Raw genomic sequence first — 17,624 nt, 5'->3', positions numbered from 1 at the left:
CCTCGGGAGTTTCTTGTCTTTTCGAAGCAGGGGCAGTCCTCAGAGGATGTCGAGGTCGCTGGTCCCTTTGGAAGGCGTCGCTGGAGCAGGATCTTTGGAAGGCAGGAGACAGGCCGGTGAGTTTCTGGAGCCAAGGCAGTTGTCGTCTTCTGGTCTTCCGCTGCAGGGGTTTCAGCTAGGCAGTCCTTCTTCTTGTAGTTGCAGGAATCTAATCTTCTAGGGTTCAGGGTAGCCCTTAAATACTAAATTTAAGGGCGTGTTTAGGTCTGGGGGGTTAGTAGCCAATGGCTACTAGCCCTGAGGGTGGGTACACCCTCTTTGTGCCTCCTCCCAAGGGGAGGGGGTCACAATCCTAACCCTATTGGGGGAATCCTCCATCTGCAAGATGGAGGATTTCTAAAAGTTAGAGTCACCTCAGCTCAGGACACCTTAGGGGCTGTCCTGACTGGCCAGTGACTCCTCCTTGTTATTCTCATTATTTTCTCCGGCCTTGCCGCCAAAAGTGGGGCCTGGCCGGAGGGGGCGGGCAACTCCACTAGCTGGAGTGTCCTGCTGGGTTGGCACAAAGGAGGTGAGCCTTTGAGGCTCACCGCCAGGTGTGACAATTCCTGCCTGGGAGAGGTGTTAGCATCTCCACCCAGTGCAGGCTTTGTTACTGGCCTCAGAGTGACAAAGGCACTCTCCCCATGGGGCCAGCAACATGTCTCGGTTTGTGGCAGGCTGCTAGAACTAGTCAGCCTACACAGATAGTCGGTTAAGTTTCAGGGGGCACCTCTAAGGTGCCCTCTGTGGTGTATTTTACAATAAAATGTACACTGGCATCAGTGTGCATTTATTGTGCTGAGAAGTTTGATACCAAACTTCCCAGTTTTCAGTGTAGCCATTATGGTGCTGTGGAGTTCGTGTTTGACAGACTCCCAGACCATATACTCTTATGGCTACCCTGCACTTACAATGTCTAAGGTTTTGTTTAGACACTGTAGGGGTACCATGCTCATGCACTGGTACCCTCACCTATGGTATAGTGCACCCTGCCTTAGGGCTGTAAGGCCTGCTAGAGGGGTGTCTTACCTATACTGCATAGGCAGTGAGAGGCTGGCATGGCACCCTGAGGGGAGTGCCATGTCGACTTACTCGTTTTGTCCTCACTAGCACACACAAGCTGGCAAGCGGTGTGTCTGTGCTGAGTGAGAGGTCTCCAGGGTGGCATAAGACATGCTGCATCCCTTAGAGACCTTCCTTGGCATCAGGGCCCTTGGTACTAGAAGTACCAGTTACAAGGGACTTATCTGGATGCCAGGGTCTGCCAATTGTGGATACAAAAGTACAGGTTAGGGAAAGAACACTGGTGCTGGGGCCTGGTTAGCAGGCCTCAGCACACTTTCAATTGTAAACATAGCATCAGCAAAGGCAAAAAGTCAGGGGGCAACCATGCCAAGGAGGCATTTCCTTACACAACCCCCCCCCAAACGAAAGAGGATGAGACTAACCTTTCCCAAGAGAGTCTTCATTTTCTAAGTGGAAGAACCTGGAAAGGCCATCTGCATTGGCATGGGCAGTCCCAGGTCTGTGTTCCACTATAAAGTCCATTCCCTGTAGGGAGATGGACCACCTCAACAGTTTAGGATTTTCACCTTTCATTTGCATCAGCCATTTGAGAGGTCTGTGGTCGGTTTGAACTAGGAAGTGAGTCCCAAAGAGGTATGGTCTCAGCTTCTTCAGGGACCAAACCACAGCAAAGGCCTCCCTCTCAATGGCACTCCAACGCTGCTCCCTGGGGAGTAACCTCCTGCTAATGAAAGCAACAGGCTGGTCAAGGCCATCATCATTTGTTTGGGACAAAACTGCCCCTATCCCATGTTCAGAGGCATCAGTCTGCACAATGAACTGCTTAGAATAATCTGGAGCTTTGAGAACTGGTGCTGAGCACATTGCCTGTTTCAGGGTGTCAAAGGCCTGTTGGCAGTCCACAGTCCAGTTCACTTTCTTGGGCATTTTCTTGGAGGTGAGCTCAGTGAGGGCTGTCACAATGGATCCATATCCCTTCACAAACCTCCTGTAGTACCCAGTCAAGCCAAGGAATGCCCTGACTTGAGTCTGGGTTTTTGGAGCTACCCAGTCCAGAATAGTCTGGATCTTGGGTTGGAGTGGCTGAACTTGGCCTCCACCTACAAGGTGTCCCAAATAAACCACAGTTCCCTGCCCTATCTGGCATTTGGATGCCTTGATAGAGAGGCCTGCAGATTGCAGAGCCTTCAAAACCTTCCTCAGGTGGACCAGGTGATCCTGCCAGGTGGAGCTAAAGACAGCAATATCATCAAGATAAGCTGTGCTAAAGGACTCCAAGCCAGCAAGGACTTGATTCACCAACCTTTGGAAGGTGGCAGGGGCATTCTTTAAACCAAAGGGCATAACAGTAAACTGATAATGCCCATCAGGTGTGGAGAATGCTGTCTTTTCTTTTGCTCCAGGTGCCATTTTTATTTGCCAGTACCCTGCTGTCAAGTCAAAGGTACTTAGGAATTTGGCAGCACCTAATTTATCAATGAGCTCATCAGCTCTTGGAATTGGATGAGCATCTGTCTTGGTGACAGAATTGAGCCCTCTGTAGTCCACACAAAACCTCATCTCTTTCTTTCCATCTGTGGTGTGAGGTTTGGGGACTAAGACCACTGGGCTAGCCCAGGGGCTGTCAGAGCGCTCAATGACTCCCAATTCCAGCATCTTGTGGACTTCCACCTTGATGCTTTCCTTAACATGGTCAGACTGTCTAAAGATTTTGTTCTTGACAGGCATGCTGTCTCCTGTGTCCACATCATGGGTACACAGGTGTGTCTGACCAGGGGTTAAGGAGAAGAGTTCAGGAAACTGTTGTAGGACTCTCCTACAATCAGCTTGCTGTTGGCCAGAGAGGGTGTCTGAGTAGATCACTCCATCTACTGTACCATCTTTTGGGTCTGATGACAGAAGATCAGGGAGAGGTTCACTCTCGGCCTCCTGATCCTCATCTGTTACCATCAACAGATTGACATCAGCCCTGTCGTGGAAGAGCTTAAGGCGGTTTACATGGATCACCCTTTTGGGGCTCCTGCTTGTGCCCAGGTCCACCAAGTAGGTGACCTGACTCTTCCTCTCTAGTACTGGGTAAGGGCCACTCCATTTGTCCTGGAGTGCCCTGGGAGCCACAGGCTCCAGAACCCAGACTTTCTGCCCTGGTTGGAACTCAACCAGTGCAGCCTTTTGGTCATACCAAAACTTCTGGAGCTGTTGGCTGGCCTCAAGGTTTTTGGTTGCCTTTTCCATGTACTCTGCCATTCTAGAGCGAAGGCCAAGTACATAGTCCACTATGTCCTGTTTAGGCTCATGGAGAGGTCTCTCCCAGCCTTCTTTAACAAGGGCAAGTGGTCCCCTTACAGGATGACCAAACAGAAGTTCAAAGGGTGAGAACCCTACTCCCTTCTGTGGTACCTCCCTGTAAGCGAAAAGCAGACATGGCAGGAGGACATCCCATCTCCTTTTGAGTTTTTCTGGGAGCCCCATGATCATGCCTTTTAATGTCTTGTTGAATCTCTCAACTAAGCCATTAGTTTGTGGATGGTAAGGTGTAGTGAATTTATAAGTCACTCCACACTCATTCCACATGTGCTTTAGGTATGCTGACATGAAGTTGGTACCTCTGTCAGACACCACCTCCTTAGGGAAACCCACCCTGGTAAAGATACCAATGAGGGCCTTGGCTACTGCAGGGGCAGTAGTCGACCTAAGGGGAATAGCTTCAGGATACCTGGTAGCATGATCCACTACTACCAGGATATACATATTTCCTGAGGCTGTGGGAGGTTCCAGTGGACCAACTATGTCCACACCCACTCTTTCAAAGGGCACCCCCACCACTGGAAGTGGAATGAGGGGGGCCTTTGGATGCCCACCTGTCTTACCACTGGCTTGACAGGTGGGGCAGGAGAGGCAAAACTCCTTAACCATGTTGGACATATTGGGCCAGTAGAAGTGGTTGACTAACCTCTCCCACGTCTTGGTTTGTCCCAAATGTCCAGCAAGGGGAATGTCATGGGCCAATGTTAGGATGAACTCTCTGAACAGCTGAGGCACTACCACTCTCCTAGTGGCACCAGGTTTGGGGTCTCTGGCCTCAGTGTACAGGAGCCCATCTTCCCAATAGACCCTATGTGTTCCATTTTTCTTGCCTTTGGACTCTTCAGCAGCTTGCTGCCTAAGGCCTTCAAGAGAGGGACAGGTTTCTTGTCCCTTACACAGCTCTTCCCTTGAGGGTCCCCCTGGGCCTAAGAGCTCAACCTGATAAGGTTCAAGCTCCAAAGGCTCAGTTCCCTCAGAGGGCAGAACTTCTTCCTGAGAAGAGAGGTTCCCTTTCTTTTGCTGTGTTGCAGTTGGTTTCCCAACTGACTTTCCTGTTCTCCTGGTAGGCTGGGCCATTTTTCCAGACTCCAGCTCTACTTTTTCACCCTGTGCCTTGCATTGTGCTCTCGTTTTCACACACACCAGTTCAGGGATACCCAGCATTGCTGCATGGGTTTTTAGCTCTACCTCAGCCCATGCTGAGGACTCCAGGTCATTTCCAAGCAGACAGTCCACTGGGATATTTGAGGAGACCACCACCTGTTTCAGGCCATTGACCCCTCCCCATTCTAAAGTAACCATTGCCATGGGATGTACTTTTCTCTGATTGTCAGCGTTGGTGACTGTGTAAGTTTTTCCAGTCAGGTATTGGCCAGGGGAAACCAGTTTCTCTGTCACCATGGTGACACTGGCACCTGTATCCCTCAGGCCCTCTATTCTAGTCCCATTAATTAAGAGTTGCTGTCTGTATTTTTGCATGTTAGGCGGCCAGACAGCTAGTGTGGCTAAATCCACCCCACCCTCAGAAACTAGAGTAGCTTCAGTGTGGACCCTGATTTGCTCTGGGCACACTGTTGATCCCACTTGGAGACTAGCCATACCAGTGTTACCTGGATGGGAGTTTGGAGTGGAACCTTTCTTGGGACAGGCCTTGTCTCCAGTTTGGTGTCCATGCTGTTTACAGCTATGACACCAGGCCTTTTTGGGATCAAAGTTTTTACCCTTGTACCCATTGTTTTGTGAAGAGGCTCTGGGCCCACCCTCCTGTGCAGGTTTTTGGGGGCCTGTAGAAGACTCTTTACTATTTTTAGTTTTGGTTGTCTCATCACCCTTCTGCTGGGGAGTCTTTGTGACCCCTTTCTTTTGGTCACCCCCTGTTGAAGTCTTGGACACCCTTGTCTTGACCCAATGGTCCGCCTTCTTTCCCAATTCTTGGGGAGAAATTGGTCCTAGGTCTACCAGATGCTGATGCAGTTTATCATTGAAACAATTACTTAACAGGTGTTCCTTCACAAATAAATTGTACAGCCCATCATAATTACTTACACCACTGCCTTGAATCCAACCATCTAGTGTTTTCACTGAGTAGTCAACAAAGTCAACCCAGGTCTGGCTCGAGGATTTTTGAGCCCCCCTGAACCTAATCCTGTACTCCTCAGTGGAGAATCCAAAGCCCTCAATCAGGGTACCCTTCATGAGGTCATAAGATTCTGCATCTTGTCCAGAGAGTGTGAGGAGTCTATCCCTACACTTTCCTGTGAACATTTCCCAAAGGAGAGCACCCCAGTGAGATCTGTTCACTTTTCTGGTTACACAAGCCCTCTCAAAAGCTGTGAACCATTTGGTGATGTCATCACCATCTTCATATTTAGTTACAATCCCTTTAGGGATTTTCAACATGTCAGGAGAATCTCTGACCCTATTTAAGTTGCTGCCACCATTGATGGGTCCTAGGCCCATCTCTTGTCTTTCCCTCTCTATGGCTAGGATCTGTCTTTCCAAAGCCAATCTTTTGGCCATCCTGGCTAACTGGATGTCCTCTTCACTGGGGTTATCCTCAGTGATTTCAGAGGTGTTGGTCTCTCCTGTGAGGGAACCAGCATCTCTGACTATTATTTTTGGAGTCAGGGTTTGAGGGACCCTGTTCTCCCTAGATAGGACTGGTAGGGGGGAATTGTCCTCCAAGTCACTATCCTCTTCCTCTGAGTTGCCACCCTCAGAGGGGTTGGCCTTTTCAAACTCTGCCAAAAGCTCCTGGAGCTGTATTTTGGTAGGTTTGGGGCCCATTGTTATTTTCTTTAGTTTACAGAGTGACCTTAGCTCTCTCATCTGTAGATGGAGGTAAGGTGTGGTGTCGAGTTCCACCACATTCACATCTGTGCTAGACATTATGCTTCTAAAAGTTGGAATACTTTTTAAGAAACTAAAACTGATTCTAGAATCTAATTCAAACTTTTAACAGACTTTTAAACTCTAAAAGAAATGCTAAACAGGATCTAACACAAGGCCCTAGCAGGTCTTTTAAGAATTTAGAAAACTTTTCAAATTGCAAAAATCAATTTCTAATGACAATTTTGGAATTTGTCGTGTGATCAGGTATTGGCTGAGTAGTCCAGCAAATGCAAAGTCTTGTACCCCACCGCTGATCCACCAATGTAGGAAGTTGGCTCTGTATGTGCTATTTCAAAGTAAGGAATAGCATGCACAGAGTCCAAGGGTTCCCCTTAGAGGTAAAATAGTGGTAAAAATAGATAATACTAATGCTCTATTTTGTGGTAGTGTGGTCGAGCAGTAGGCTTATCCAAGGAGTAGTGTTAAGCATTTGTTGTACATACACATAGACAATAAATGAGGTACACACACTCAGAGACAAATCCAGCCAATAGGTTTTTATATAGAAAAATATCTTTTCTTAGTTTATTTTAAGAACCACAGGTTCAAATTCTACATGTAATAGCTCATTCGAAAGGTATTGCAGGTAAGTACTTTAGGAACTTCAAATCATCAAAATTGCATGTATACTTTTCAAGTTATTCACAAATAGCTGTTTTAAAAGTGGACACTTAGTGCAATTTTCACAGTTCCTAGGGGAGGTAAGTATTTGTTAGTTTTACCAGGTAAGTAAGACACTTACAGGGTTCAGTTCTTGGTCCAAGGTAGCCCACCGTTGGGGGTTCAGAGCAACCCCAAAGTCACCACACCAGCAGCTCAGGGCCGGTCAGGTGCAGAGTTCAAAGTGGTGCCCAAAACACATAGGCTAGAATGGAGAGAAGGGGGTGCCCCGGTTCCGGTCTGCTTGCAGGTAAGTACCCGCGTCTTCGGAGGGCAGACCAGGGGGGTTTTGTAGGGCACCGGGGGGGACACAAGTCCACACAGAAATTTCACCCTCAGCGGCGCGGGGGCGGCCGGGTGCAGTGTAGAAACAAGCGTCGGGTTCGCAATGTTAGTCTATGAGAGATCTCGGGATCTCTTCAGCGCTGCAGGCAGGCAAGGGGGGGGTTCCTCGGGGAAACCTCCACTTGGGCAAGGGAGAGGGACTCCTGGGGGTCGCTTCTCCAGTGAAAGTCCGGTCCTTCAGGTCCTGGGGGCTGCGGGTGCAGGGTCTCTCCCAGGCGTCGGGACTTTAGATTCAAAGAGTCGCGGTCAGGGGAAGCCTCGGGATTCCCTCTGCAGGCGGCGCTGTGGGGGCTCAGGGGGGACAGGTTTTGGTACTCACAGTATCAGAGTAGTCCTGGGGTCCCTCCTGAGGTGTTGGATCGCCACCAGCCGAGTCGGGGTCGCCGGGTGCAGTGTTGCAAGTCTCACGCTTCTTGCGGGGAGCTTGCAGGGTCCTTTAAAGCTGCTGGAAACAAAGTTGCAGCTTTTCTTGGAGCAGGTCCGCTGTCCTCGGGAGTTTCTTGTCTTTTCGAAGCAGGGGCAGTCCTCAGAGGATGTCGAGGTCGCTGGTCCCTTTGGAAGGCGTCGCTGGAGCAGGATCTTTGGAAGGCAGGAGACAGGCCGGTGAGTTTCTGGAGCCAAGGCAGTTGTCGTCTTCTGGTCTTCCGCTGCAGGGGTTTCAGCTAGGCAGTCCTTCTTCTTGTAGTTGCAGGAATCTAATCTTCTAGGGTTCAGGGTAGCCCTTAAATACTAAATTTAAGGGCGTGTTTAGGTCTGGGGGGTTAGTAGCCAATGGCTACTAGCCCTGAGGGTGGGTACACCCTCTTTGTGCCTCCTCCCAAGGGGAGGGGGTCACAATCCTAACCCTATTGGGGGAATCCTCCATCTGCAAGATGGAGGATTTCTAAAAGTTAGAGTCACCTCAGCTCAGGACACCTTAGGGGCTGTCCTGACTGGCCAGTGACTCCTCCTTGTTATTCTCATTATTTTCTCCGGCCTTGCCGCCAAAAGTGGGGCCTGGCCGGAGGGGGCGGGCAACTCCACTAGCTGGAGTGTCCTGCTGGGTTGGCACAAAGGAGGTGAGCCTTTGAGGCTCACCGCCAGGTGTGACAATTCCTGCCTGGGAGAGGTGTTAGCATCTCCACCCAGTGCAGGCTTTGTTACTGGCCTCAGAGTGACAAAGGCACTCTCCCCATGGGGCCAGCAACATGTCTCGGTTTGTGGCAGGCTGCTAGAACTAGTCAGCCTACACAGATAGTCGGTTAAGTTTCAGGGGGCACCTCTAAGGTGCCCTCTGTGGTGTATTTTACAATAAAATGTACACTGGCATCAGTGTGCATTTATTGTGCTGAGAAGTTTGATACCAAACTTCCCAGTTTTCAGTGTAGCCATTATGGTGCTGTGGAGTTCGTGTTTGACAGACTCCCAGACCATATACTCTTATGGCTACCCTGCACTTACAATGTCTAAGGTTTTGTTTAGACACTGTAGGGGTACCATGCTCATGCACTGGTACCCTCACCTATGGTATAGTGCACCCTGCCTTAGGGCTGTAAGGCCTGCTAGAGGGGTGTCTTACCTATACTGCATAGGCAGTGAGAGGCTGGCATGGCACCCTGAGGGGAGTGCCATGTCGACTTACTCGTTTTGTCCTCACTAGCACACACAAGCTGGCAAGCGGTGTGTCTGTGCTGAGTGAGAGGTCTCCAGGGTGGCATAAGACATGCTGCATCCCTTAGAGACCTTCCTTGGCATCAGGGCCCTTGGTACTAGAAGTACCAGTTACAAGGGACTTATCTGGATGCCAGGGTCTGCCAATTGTGGATACAAAAGTACAGGTTAGGGAAAGAACACTGGTGCTGGGGCCTGGTTAGCAGGCCTCAGCACACTTTCAATTGTAAACATAGCATCAGCAAAGGCAAAAAGTCAGGGGGCAACCATGCCAAGGAGGCATTTCCTTACACTGCCTTTTACCTACATAGCACCCTGCCCTATGGGTTACCTAGGGCCTACCTTAGGGCTGACTTATTTATTGAAAAAGGGGAGTATAAGGCTTGGCAAGTACTTTCAAATGCCAAGCCAATGCAGTGAAACTGTGCACACAAGCCTTGCAATGGCAGGCCTGAGACATGGTTAAGGGCTACTTATGTGGATGGCATAGTCAGTGCTGCAGGCCCACTAGTAGCATTTAATTTACATGCCTTGGGCACATGTAGTGCACTTTGCTAGGGACTTACAAGTAACTTAAATATGTCAATTGGGCATGAGACAATGTTACCATGTTTTTAGGGAGAGAGCACATGCACTTAAGCACTGATTAGCAGTAGTAAAGTGTCCAGAGTCCTAAAGCCAGCAAAAATGAGGTCAGAAAAAAAGAGGAGGAAGGCAAAAGGTTTGGGGGTGACCTCCTGAAAGGCCATTTTCAACAGTGCCATGTTGTCTTTTCACTTTTGTCGGCACCAGGACACACAGCCTGCAATAGCAGCCTGTCATGTGCTTGGTGAGGGGTCCCTTAGGGTGGCTCAATTCGCGCTGCAGCCCTCAGAGAACCTCTTTAGCACCTCAGGCCCTAGGTACTTACAGAGGGTGCTAAAGGATTTGCCAATTGTGGAAACAGTTGTACAGCTTAGGGAGAAAGAATACTGGCATTTGGGACCTGGTTGACAGGGACCCAGTACACTTCAGTCAAAGTTGCATCAAATACCAGGTAAAAAGTGTGGGGGGTACTGCAACAAAAACCCTGATCCATACACACTGTATAACGATATATGATTCTCTGATCCTTTCCTCTCTCACAGAAGCCAAAGAAAGTGGCCTTTCTAGGCCACTTCTGTGTCATGAAGGCTGCAGATTGGGAACCTTTAACATATCTCCAGTTACCCTTAGCATTTCAGTGGTGTTTGTGATCACTTCTCCTAAATGCCTATCTGAGTGAGTTACAGATAGTCCCTGTTCTTAGCAATTCAGTTCCAAGGTTCTTCAGAACTATAGAAATGGTCAAAAAGCACTCTGGTAGTTATTTTGGACTGCCATTGGGCATGAAACAGACGCTGAACACTTGAGTGGTGACGTGAGATGCTGATAGGAGCAGGTGGTGGCCTTTAATGGATTTTGCCCAGAGCAGTTGCCTTCAAGAAAGATGCATTATTCAGTAGCTGAAATTAATTTGAAAGATCCACTTTCCTTCGCACCTACCACCGCAATACTGAAATTGTGCCCAGTCCGGACCAATGGAAGCAATGTGAGGGGAAGTCTACATCATTTCCTCAAATACTATTTAAATTGACAAGAATATGCATCCAGAAAGTAAAATGCAGATATAAATCTGGAAAAAGGAGTTGATTGTGAAAGATAGTGAGCAGTAAAGCAACAAACTTTGCAGAAGATTATCAGGTGCTTTTGGGTTGAATGTATGATGCTTCTTTTTGTTGTGTCCTCAGCCTCAGTCTTTTTCTTCTCTTGACCTTCTGTGGTCACTTCCATTATTTTTCTTCTGTACCCATTCCATTATTCCTTTCCATTATGTGATTTTCTCTCTTATCTTGATCTTTCACTTTGATTCACACTACATGTATTTTTGTTACTTATTTCTCTCATTTGCCTTTTCTCACTTTTTGTATTTGCCTACCTCCACAGTGTCTTGTCACTCTCTTGCTCTACATTCCCTGCCTTTCATTATATCATATTTCCTTCCCTTCTTAGATTTCACTCTTTGTTTTACATTGTTCTGCTTTGTTAATTTTTTACCTCTGTTTTTATTCAGGCTATTACATTTCCGTCCAACACAATCTTAACTCCATATTCCCCCTTCCATATTTCGCTGTCCTTCATTTTATCCTTCTAACCTGTAGTCTCCTCTTTCTTCTCCCCTTCTTTTAGTTTTTTTCTCTCATTTCAGCTCCTGAATCGCCGTACTCATTGTTCGTAATTCACTTTTCCCTATTTATCCAACGACTTTCCTTTGATTCCTCTTTATCACTCTGGCCTTCCTCATATTGATTCTTCTTTCTTCCTTTATTTCTGATTCCTTTTTATTATTGTCTCTTCCTGTTCATCCTTATCCCACCACTCTCCCAAATTAATCACCTTAACCTGCCGCAATTATTTCACTGCTTATTGTATTTATCAAGTTTTTCATTTCTTCCCTTTTCCACCTGCTCATGGTGTTGCCTGCCACTTTTGGATGGCTATCCATTACTTACCTTAATCTCCCTCAGTCCCCACTCGTTGTGTTCTGTTCTGCTTTTTCTGTTTTTCTTGGTATATCCTCTTCGTGATCCTTGCTCCTCCGGTTGTCTCACTCCCCAATACTTCTGTCTCCCTCTTACTTCCAGCTAGTGGCAGGAAGTGTTGTGATGGCATTTGAAGAGGTTTGTCCGGAGCGCATCGACCTGATCCACAAGAACTATCGGAAGCTGTGTAACCTGCTCATTGACGTGGAGGAGTGGGGGCAGGTGGTGATCATCAACATGCTGACCCGCTATGCTCGCACACAGTTCCTCAACCCCAACCAGAACGTGAGTAGTGACTCTGCAGACTATTCAGGGAGTTTCAGGGGCTCATATCTCCAGGCCGTCTGATGTGAGAAGTTGAAGACTAAAACCATCCTGAAGGCGTTGGCACAGACGTCAGGAGAGGGTGGGTTTAGATGTTTTGTAAAGCACTTCTTTCAGACATTTTGAGCGTTGTTCATCATCATACATAACTCCATTAGTCAATGGACACTGCAGTACAGTGCAGGAATCTCTTTTGGAAGAAAACCCTGAAAAAACATTCTGTGGGTCTGATGATGAGGACTCCAAGGATGCAAAGCTGTGACAGCCTCAACTGTGACACAAGTACACTACATGATGGGTCCTGACCTTAGGGGCTACCTGGATAGAGTTTCTTCTATCCAGTTATTTTTCAGTACATAATCGAATTAGGTTTGAGAAAGATTGAGCGCATCAACACCAACACTCTCTGGAAATTCCCTGCACACCGCAATTTTTTAAAGCAACTTTTTCTGCAGTACCAACTCACTCTACATACACATTTTGGGAGAGTTACTGAAATAAAGTGTCTAAAACACACAGTGGTGAATCATGGTAAAACCAGTATGTTGACCAGCATGGTTTGCCAATGTGAAAGTCACTCTAGGCAGCCGTACTTTACTTAATGTATTTATTTTCATTTTTCACAATGCTTCTGTGCCTAAAAGGTGTCAGTGTGGGTTAAATATAAGAAAGAGAGATAAGAACATGTTGCTTATTCAATAGAAATATTGCTGAAACAGAGACAAGCTGAGAGATATGAAGAAGCAAATGCATTGTACAATGCAGGGAGATATTTTGTTTAAACAAATATAAATGAATGTGTTCTTCAAATGGTTTGTGAAGGAGAAGAGGCTTGGTTTTGTCCTAATAAGAGTAGTCCATAAAATGAATCCTGTTCCAGTAAGTGATTGTTTCAGAACTGATGGGGTTTTAAATTTGGAATATTCGTCTGCTCCTTCGAACGCTCAGCCTCCTTGATGTACTCAAATGTTTTTCCAGAATGGGGAGCCCAGATGGAAGTCCTTGGACATTAGACGGCAGATACTACATTTTGTTCTGGCCTACACTGGAGGTTAATGTGATATGATGGGATTTTCTTTTTGTGGAAAGGATCTAGAGCATAGCATTGAAAATAGAACAAATAGAAAAGCAACAGATGCAAGCTACTTTCCATCAAACATTTGATACTGGACCACATAGAAACTTTAAGCAGCCTTGGAATTGGATCTCTACTCTAAAACTGGGTTAGGCACTATCTAAATGATGGACAGCAGTTAATGCAGGAGACCTGACTTCATTCTGAAAGAGAAGAGTACTAATGGGGTTCCAAGACCAGAGTCAGTCAATCCTTGGACACTGATTCTTTGGTGTCTCCACAAGTGGCGCTGCAGAGGAACAGGACGTTTTATAGAAAGTATGTCTATGAAAAGATGACACTAAGGTGTGCCATCAGGTCCACACCACATAGGAAAGAGAAAAACATGGGAAGCAGATTGAGCAAAAAATCTAAACTAAGATTAAGTGCAGCCAGGTGCAAAATCCTGCATTTCTTTTGTAAATTATGTGTTACACTGTGGAAGATGGGTTGTGAGATTTAAATCTCCCCCAGATATTACATGTATCTGGGTCTTAAATTCATTGAATGTTGCAGCTGGGTGTCTAGTACATTGAGAGCAATAGAGTGGTGCTTATTTGGGAGCCATAAGCGGCAGATACAAAGAGGTGGTATTATGCACTGTTCATATCCTTTGGGTAGTGGTTTCAGAATTAGCTGGAGAAGGATACATTAATGCTGTTTTCATTTGTAAAAGAGATGCACAAGGTGAGAGTAAAGAAAGGGCCATTATATGTGAAAAGTAGGATAATGTGGTAGAAAGTAGATGGGAAAGTAGGCAGGCTGTTGGTGTCTGGATATTCGTATAAGCAGTAACATTCTGTGTTGCTACTCTCTCCCCTTCTTGTACGCAATAGGACTCCAAAGCTGCTCTAGAGAGGGAATGTGGAAGTGGCACAAACCTCCAGTGAGCAACCACATGAAAGGTGAAGCTGTAGGAGGCAGGCCAACACTGTGTTAAGGGAGAGAACTTGGGCAAGAATCACAAAGCAGTTTCTGCTGCTTTGTCATTCATTTACCATTGTAAAATAACCACAGTTGCACACAAATAAATTGTTTTGATGAAGCAATAGACAGAAGTTTGTCAAGAAGGCTCATCTAACTCTGGAAAGCATAGTTTTAGGTATGAATGTACCTGCAGAGAGATTATGTTGAACAGTCACATTTAGAGGGGCTTAGACAATCTTGATCTCTTTGCCAGTGCTGACTATTATTGCTTATGTTTGATAGTTTCAGATGTGCTGTCATATCATGTACTCCGTTAAAGTCTTGATCATTGTGCTTTGCTTTGATGGGACTCTGACAAAGCTCTGTCAATGTGCTATTTCTTAAATATTACAGCACAGCACCCAATGTAATTCATTCCTGGCCTGCAGTAAGTCTAACTAGCCCTTTAGTAGGGGCTCCCACAGAACTCTGTCACGGTTCACTGTAAATAGCAGAATCCATTAATACCCCAGGAGGGTGATCCCACAGACTGTGTGTTTTATGACCTCCATCCTAAACTGCAACATGCCTTCCTACTGCAGCATGATGATTCCATGAACATAGTCCTGCCAATTCTCTTCAGACCTGCTGAAGTATAACTGAATATCCAAGTCCTGCAACCTTACTCACAGCACCTCCAATGTACTGCCGTCCTAATTTCCAGTATCCCTGACTTTCCCATCTCGAAGATCTCTACTAATGTTCTACAAGTGTGAATTTCAGTAGTGTCACACATACCAGCACTGGATCTCTCGCTCACTATCTCTCTCTCTCGCTCTGTCTCTCTTTTACTCTCACTCTCTCATTCTCTGTCACGCACAATCACTCACAAACACACACACACACACTGTTTCTGCACTGTCTTACTTGGATCATAATACTTTCTTGTTCTTTCTCTTCTCTTGCCTCTGTCTTGAGATTTATTAACATGTAGTCTCCTTAGGTTGCTCATTTCCTTCCTCATCTTGGATTGGCTCATTTTGCAGGAATCCCTTTTGGAAGAGAACCCAGAGAAAACCTTTTATGGCTCAGACGATGAAGACACCAAGGATGGGAAAGCCGAGAATTCCTCGACTGTGAAGCAAGCACCTTACGTGATGGATCCTGACCATAGGTTGCTGCTGCGCAACACTAAGCCCCTTCTCCAGAGTAGAAATGCTGCGGTGAGGCCCTTTGTAATTGTACATATCCTTTTGAGAGAGGAGATGATTAGGTTAACACAGTTAGTTCTGAAAAAGATGGATTAGAAGAGACAAGATTTGATATTAACCCTGGCAGAAAACAATTGCAAACACCTCATGCACATGTTAAATGTTTAAGGTTCTTGTCATATTACTAGATATGAAACTTTCAGCATTTCTTGAGAATGGAGAGCTTATAATAACCCAGAGCCCTATTTGTCATCCTTCTTAGTATTATTGCTTTTCTGCTTATTTTTTCACTTCACAATACTGTTTTCATATCTTCTGTAAGCCTATGGTGTTCTGAATACACTTATGTTTACTTTCTTTTTAAACTACATTGCTTTTACATTTTTTGTTGAACTATAGCATTCTTTTTATTCAACATTATGGTAAGGTTCTTAATTTATTTCCATTGCCTATCAGATACCTTGAGATTTTTATTTGATTTATTTACTTATCCGGAGTCACGGAAAATACAGACAATTCCTGTAACAATAGTGGAGTTCAGGTGTGCTAAATTAGAGCAACCAATCTACGAAGCACAAGCTGCCTGCATAATCACAGAAAGATCTGGGGAAGTGCTGGTCTTTCTATAACATTCTTCACCATTGATGTACTATGTTTTAATTTCCTATTGATGTTTGTCAATGTGACTGCACTGCGTGCTTGGTTTGTTTGTCTATTTTGTTTGGTGTTCTACAAAGAAATAAATAAAATGTGGTTATAAAAAAAAATAGCAGAATCTATTGAGATATGTATTAAAGTCTTTTATGGTCCAGCAGAAGGCTATAAACATAGGACATCTGAGTTTGTAAACTCTGACATCTTCTCCATGAGGATAAGAGAAAAGATGGAGCTTTAAGGAAGAATAATTAGCTGTAACATCCACTCTTGCTATCTCAAAATGAGGCTCTATTAATTCGGAGTCTGTGACTGATCCAGCCCACAACCTCCTCATTCTGCTAGCCTGCTGCCCTTTTCTTTGCTACAGAGAGAATCACCAAGATGATGGTAAAGTTGCAATGATTTAGGTCTGAGGAGTGTTGGGAAATGAGTAGATTGGTAGCCAGTTGTATTCAAATATAGAGCTACTGTAAAGAGGTTTGCAGAAAGGCAATGCCTTGGAGTAATGGGAGTACCCCGAGTAGTCCAGCAAGCACTGAAAACTCTAATTCAGAGTAATTTCCTTCAGAATGTAGACTTTAGGGTTAATAGCCTTTGAGTTCTACCATGAGAGAAGAGTTAGGAAATATGGGCATTGCACTGAAGATGCAGTGGATCAGGAATATTCTTGGCAGGTTTCATTGCTTTTAATAAAACATGATTTTCCTGAATTCAAGGATTTTGTTCAGGCCCAAAGGCATGTGTTTCATACTGCTATTCTGGAAAATTAAGGAGACATTCTACCCGTTCAGTGTGTAACAAGCTGACCACTTGAACAAGTCACACAGCCCTGCCATGAGGTACCTTTAGTTCACTTTTGGTAAGGTGGCTTGGGCAACAAAGCAATAAAGTACTGGGAAGTATGTATCTGCAAAAGAACACCAAAAGTATCCCAACAAAAAGAGTGTCCTGAAATTCTTGTTAGACCTGTTGAATTAGATACCACTTCCTTTCAAGCAGTGTTTGAGTTGTACATTGAAGAGTTGACTCATCATTGGTGAAGAATCCGAAAAGGTGATGAGTAGAGTCGCAGAAGCCATGGAGATATATTGAATTTATTTGCAATGGAGAGAGGCTAGGAAACTAGAACTTCTGAGTGAGCAATCAATTAGGTCATGTCAGAAATTAGGCACGGGTTGTCCTAGTGTCACGTAAGCTCTCATTATTCAAATGAGATTACTGGATTTCGAGTGGCAGAATCGCCTAAGGTATAGGAGACTGAGTCTCACCCACTACAGGTGACACCTGTCGCTCCAATCTGGGTTCTGCTCCGGCTAACTTAGCAGTGCCTCACCTCTACCCAAGGGCAGGGGTGATTGGGCAGCTGAGCGCATGACATAAAAGGTTTCTCAGGGAAGCCGTGGTCACTCAGGTCTTATCTGTTTCTCTCAGTTACATAAGTCTCAGAAACACAATGACAAACAGAGGCAGTATATATTTCAATAATGCTTTAATAAAGCGACTGCATCTTTGATAGCAAAGAGTGGACTGCAATAACCAGGGCGATACAGCATGACAGGATTAAAATTGTGACAAGGAGAGTAAAACATAAAAATAATGCTACAATATTGTCACTAGAGTCAACAGACTAATTCCTACTAAGCTACGATAGAGCACAGCGTGTTAAGCTCTAATTCTGCCCTTCAGATTCCACTGGGAATACCTGAGCAAAGGCCTGAAGTCTGCAAATAGCTGTAGTGAAGCATTCGGCAATCACCATACAGTCGTGGTTCTCTGGCTGGAATCTCTCTAATGTGTAAGGGACAAGGAAGTGTTTTTATAATAAAACAGCTGATGTTCTAAGAAAATGTCCCTACGTAAGGATGTGTATTTTCTTTGAATGTCAGAGACTAAACATATACCACGTTCACCGGCAACCTATCTTGCTGC

At 45.6% G+C, this 17,624-nt stretch overlaps 1 protein-coding gene across 6 annotated transcripts in view; it reads left to right on the top strand.

The window, feature by feature from the left end:
• The window catches only part of AP3B2 (adaptor related protein complex 3 subunit beta 2), a 332,461-nt gene that overhangs the window by 140,392 nt on the left and 174,445 nt on the right, over positions 1-17,624 (top strand). For all 6 annotated transcript variants that reach the window (XM_069222320.1, XM_069222318.1, XM_069222319.1 and 3 more), the window contains exons 7-8: positions 11,586-11,768; positions 14,874-15,050. In XM_069222320.1, the coding sequence (XP_069078421.1) occupies positions 11,586-11,768; positions 14,874-15,050 (360 nt within the window). The remainder of the gene's footprint in view (positions 1-11,585; positions 11,769-14,873; positions 15,051-17,624) is intronic.

Source organism: Pleurodeles waltl, chromosome 3_1 (assembly GCF_031143425.1).
Source record: "Pleurodeles waltl isolate 20211129_DDA chromosome 3_1, aPleWal1.hap1.20221129, whole genome shotgun sequence".
Taxonomy (NCBI): Eukaryota; Metazoa; Chordata; class Amphibia; order Caudata; family Salamandridae; genus Pleurodeles; species Pleurodeles waltl.
This window is presented reverse-complemented; position numbering and strand designations above follow the sequence as displayed.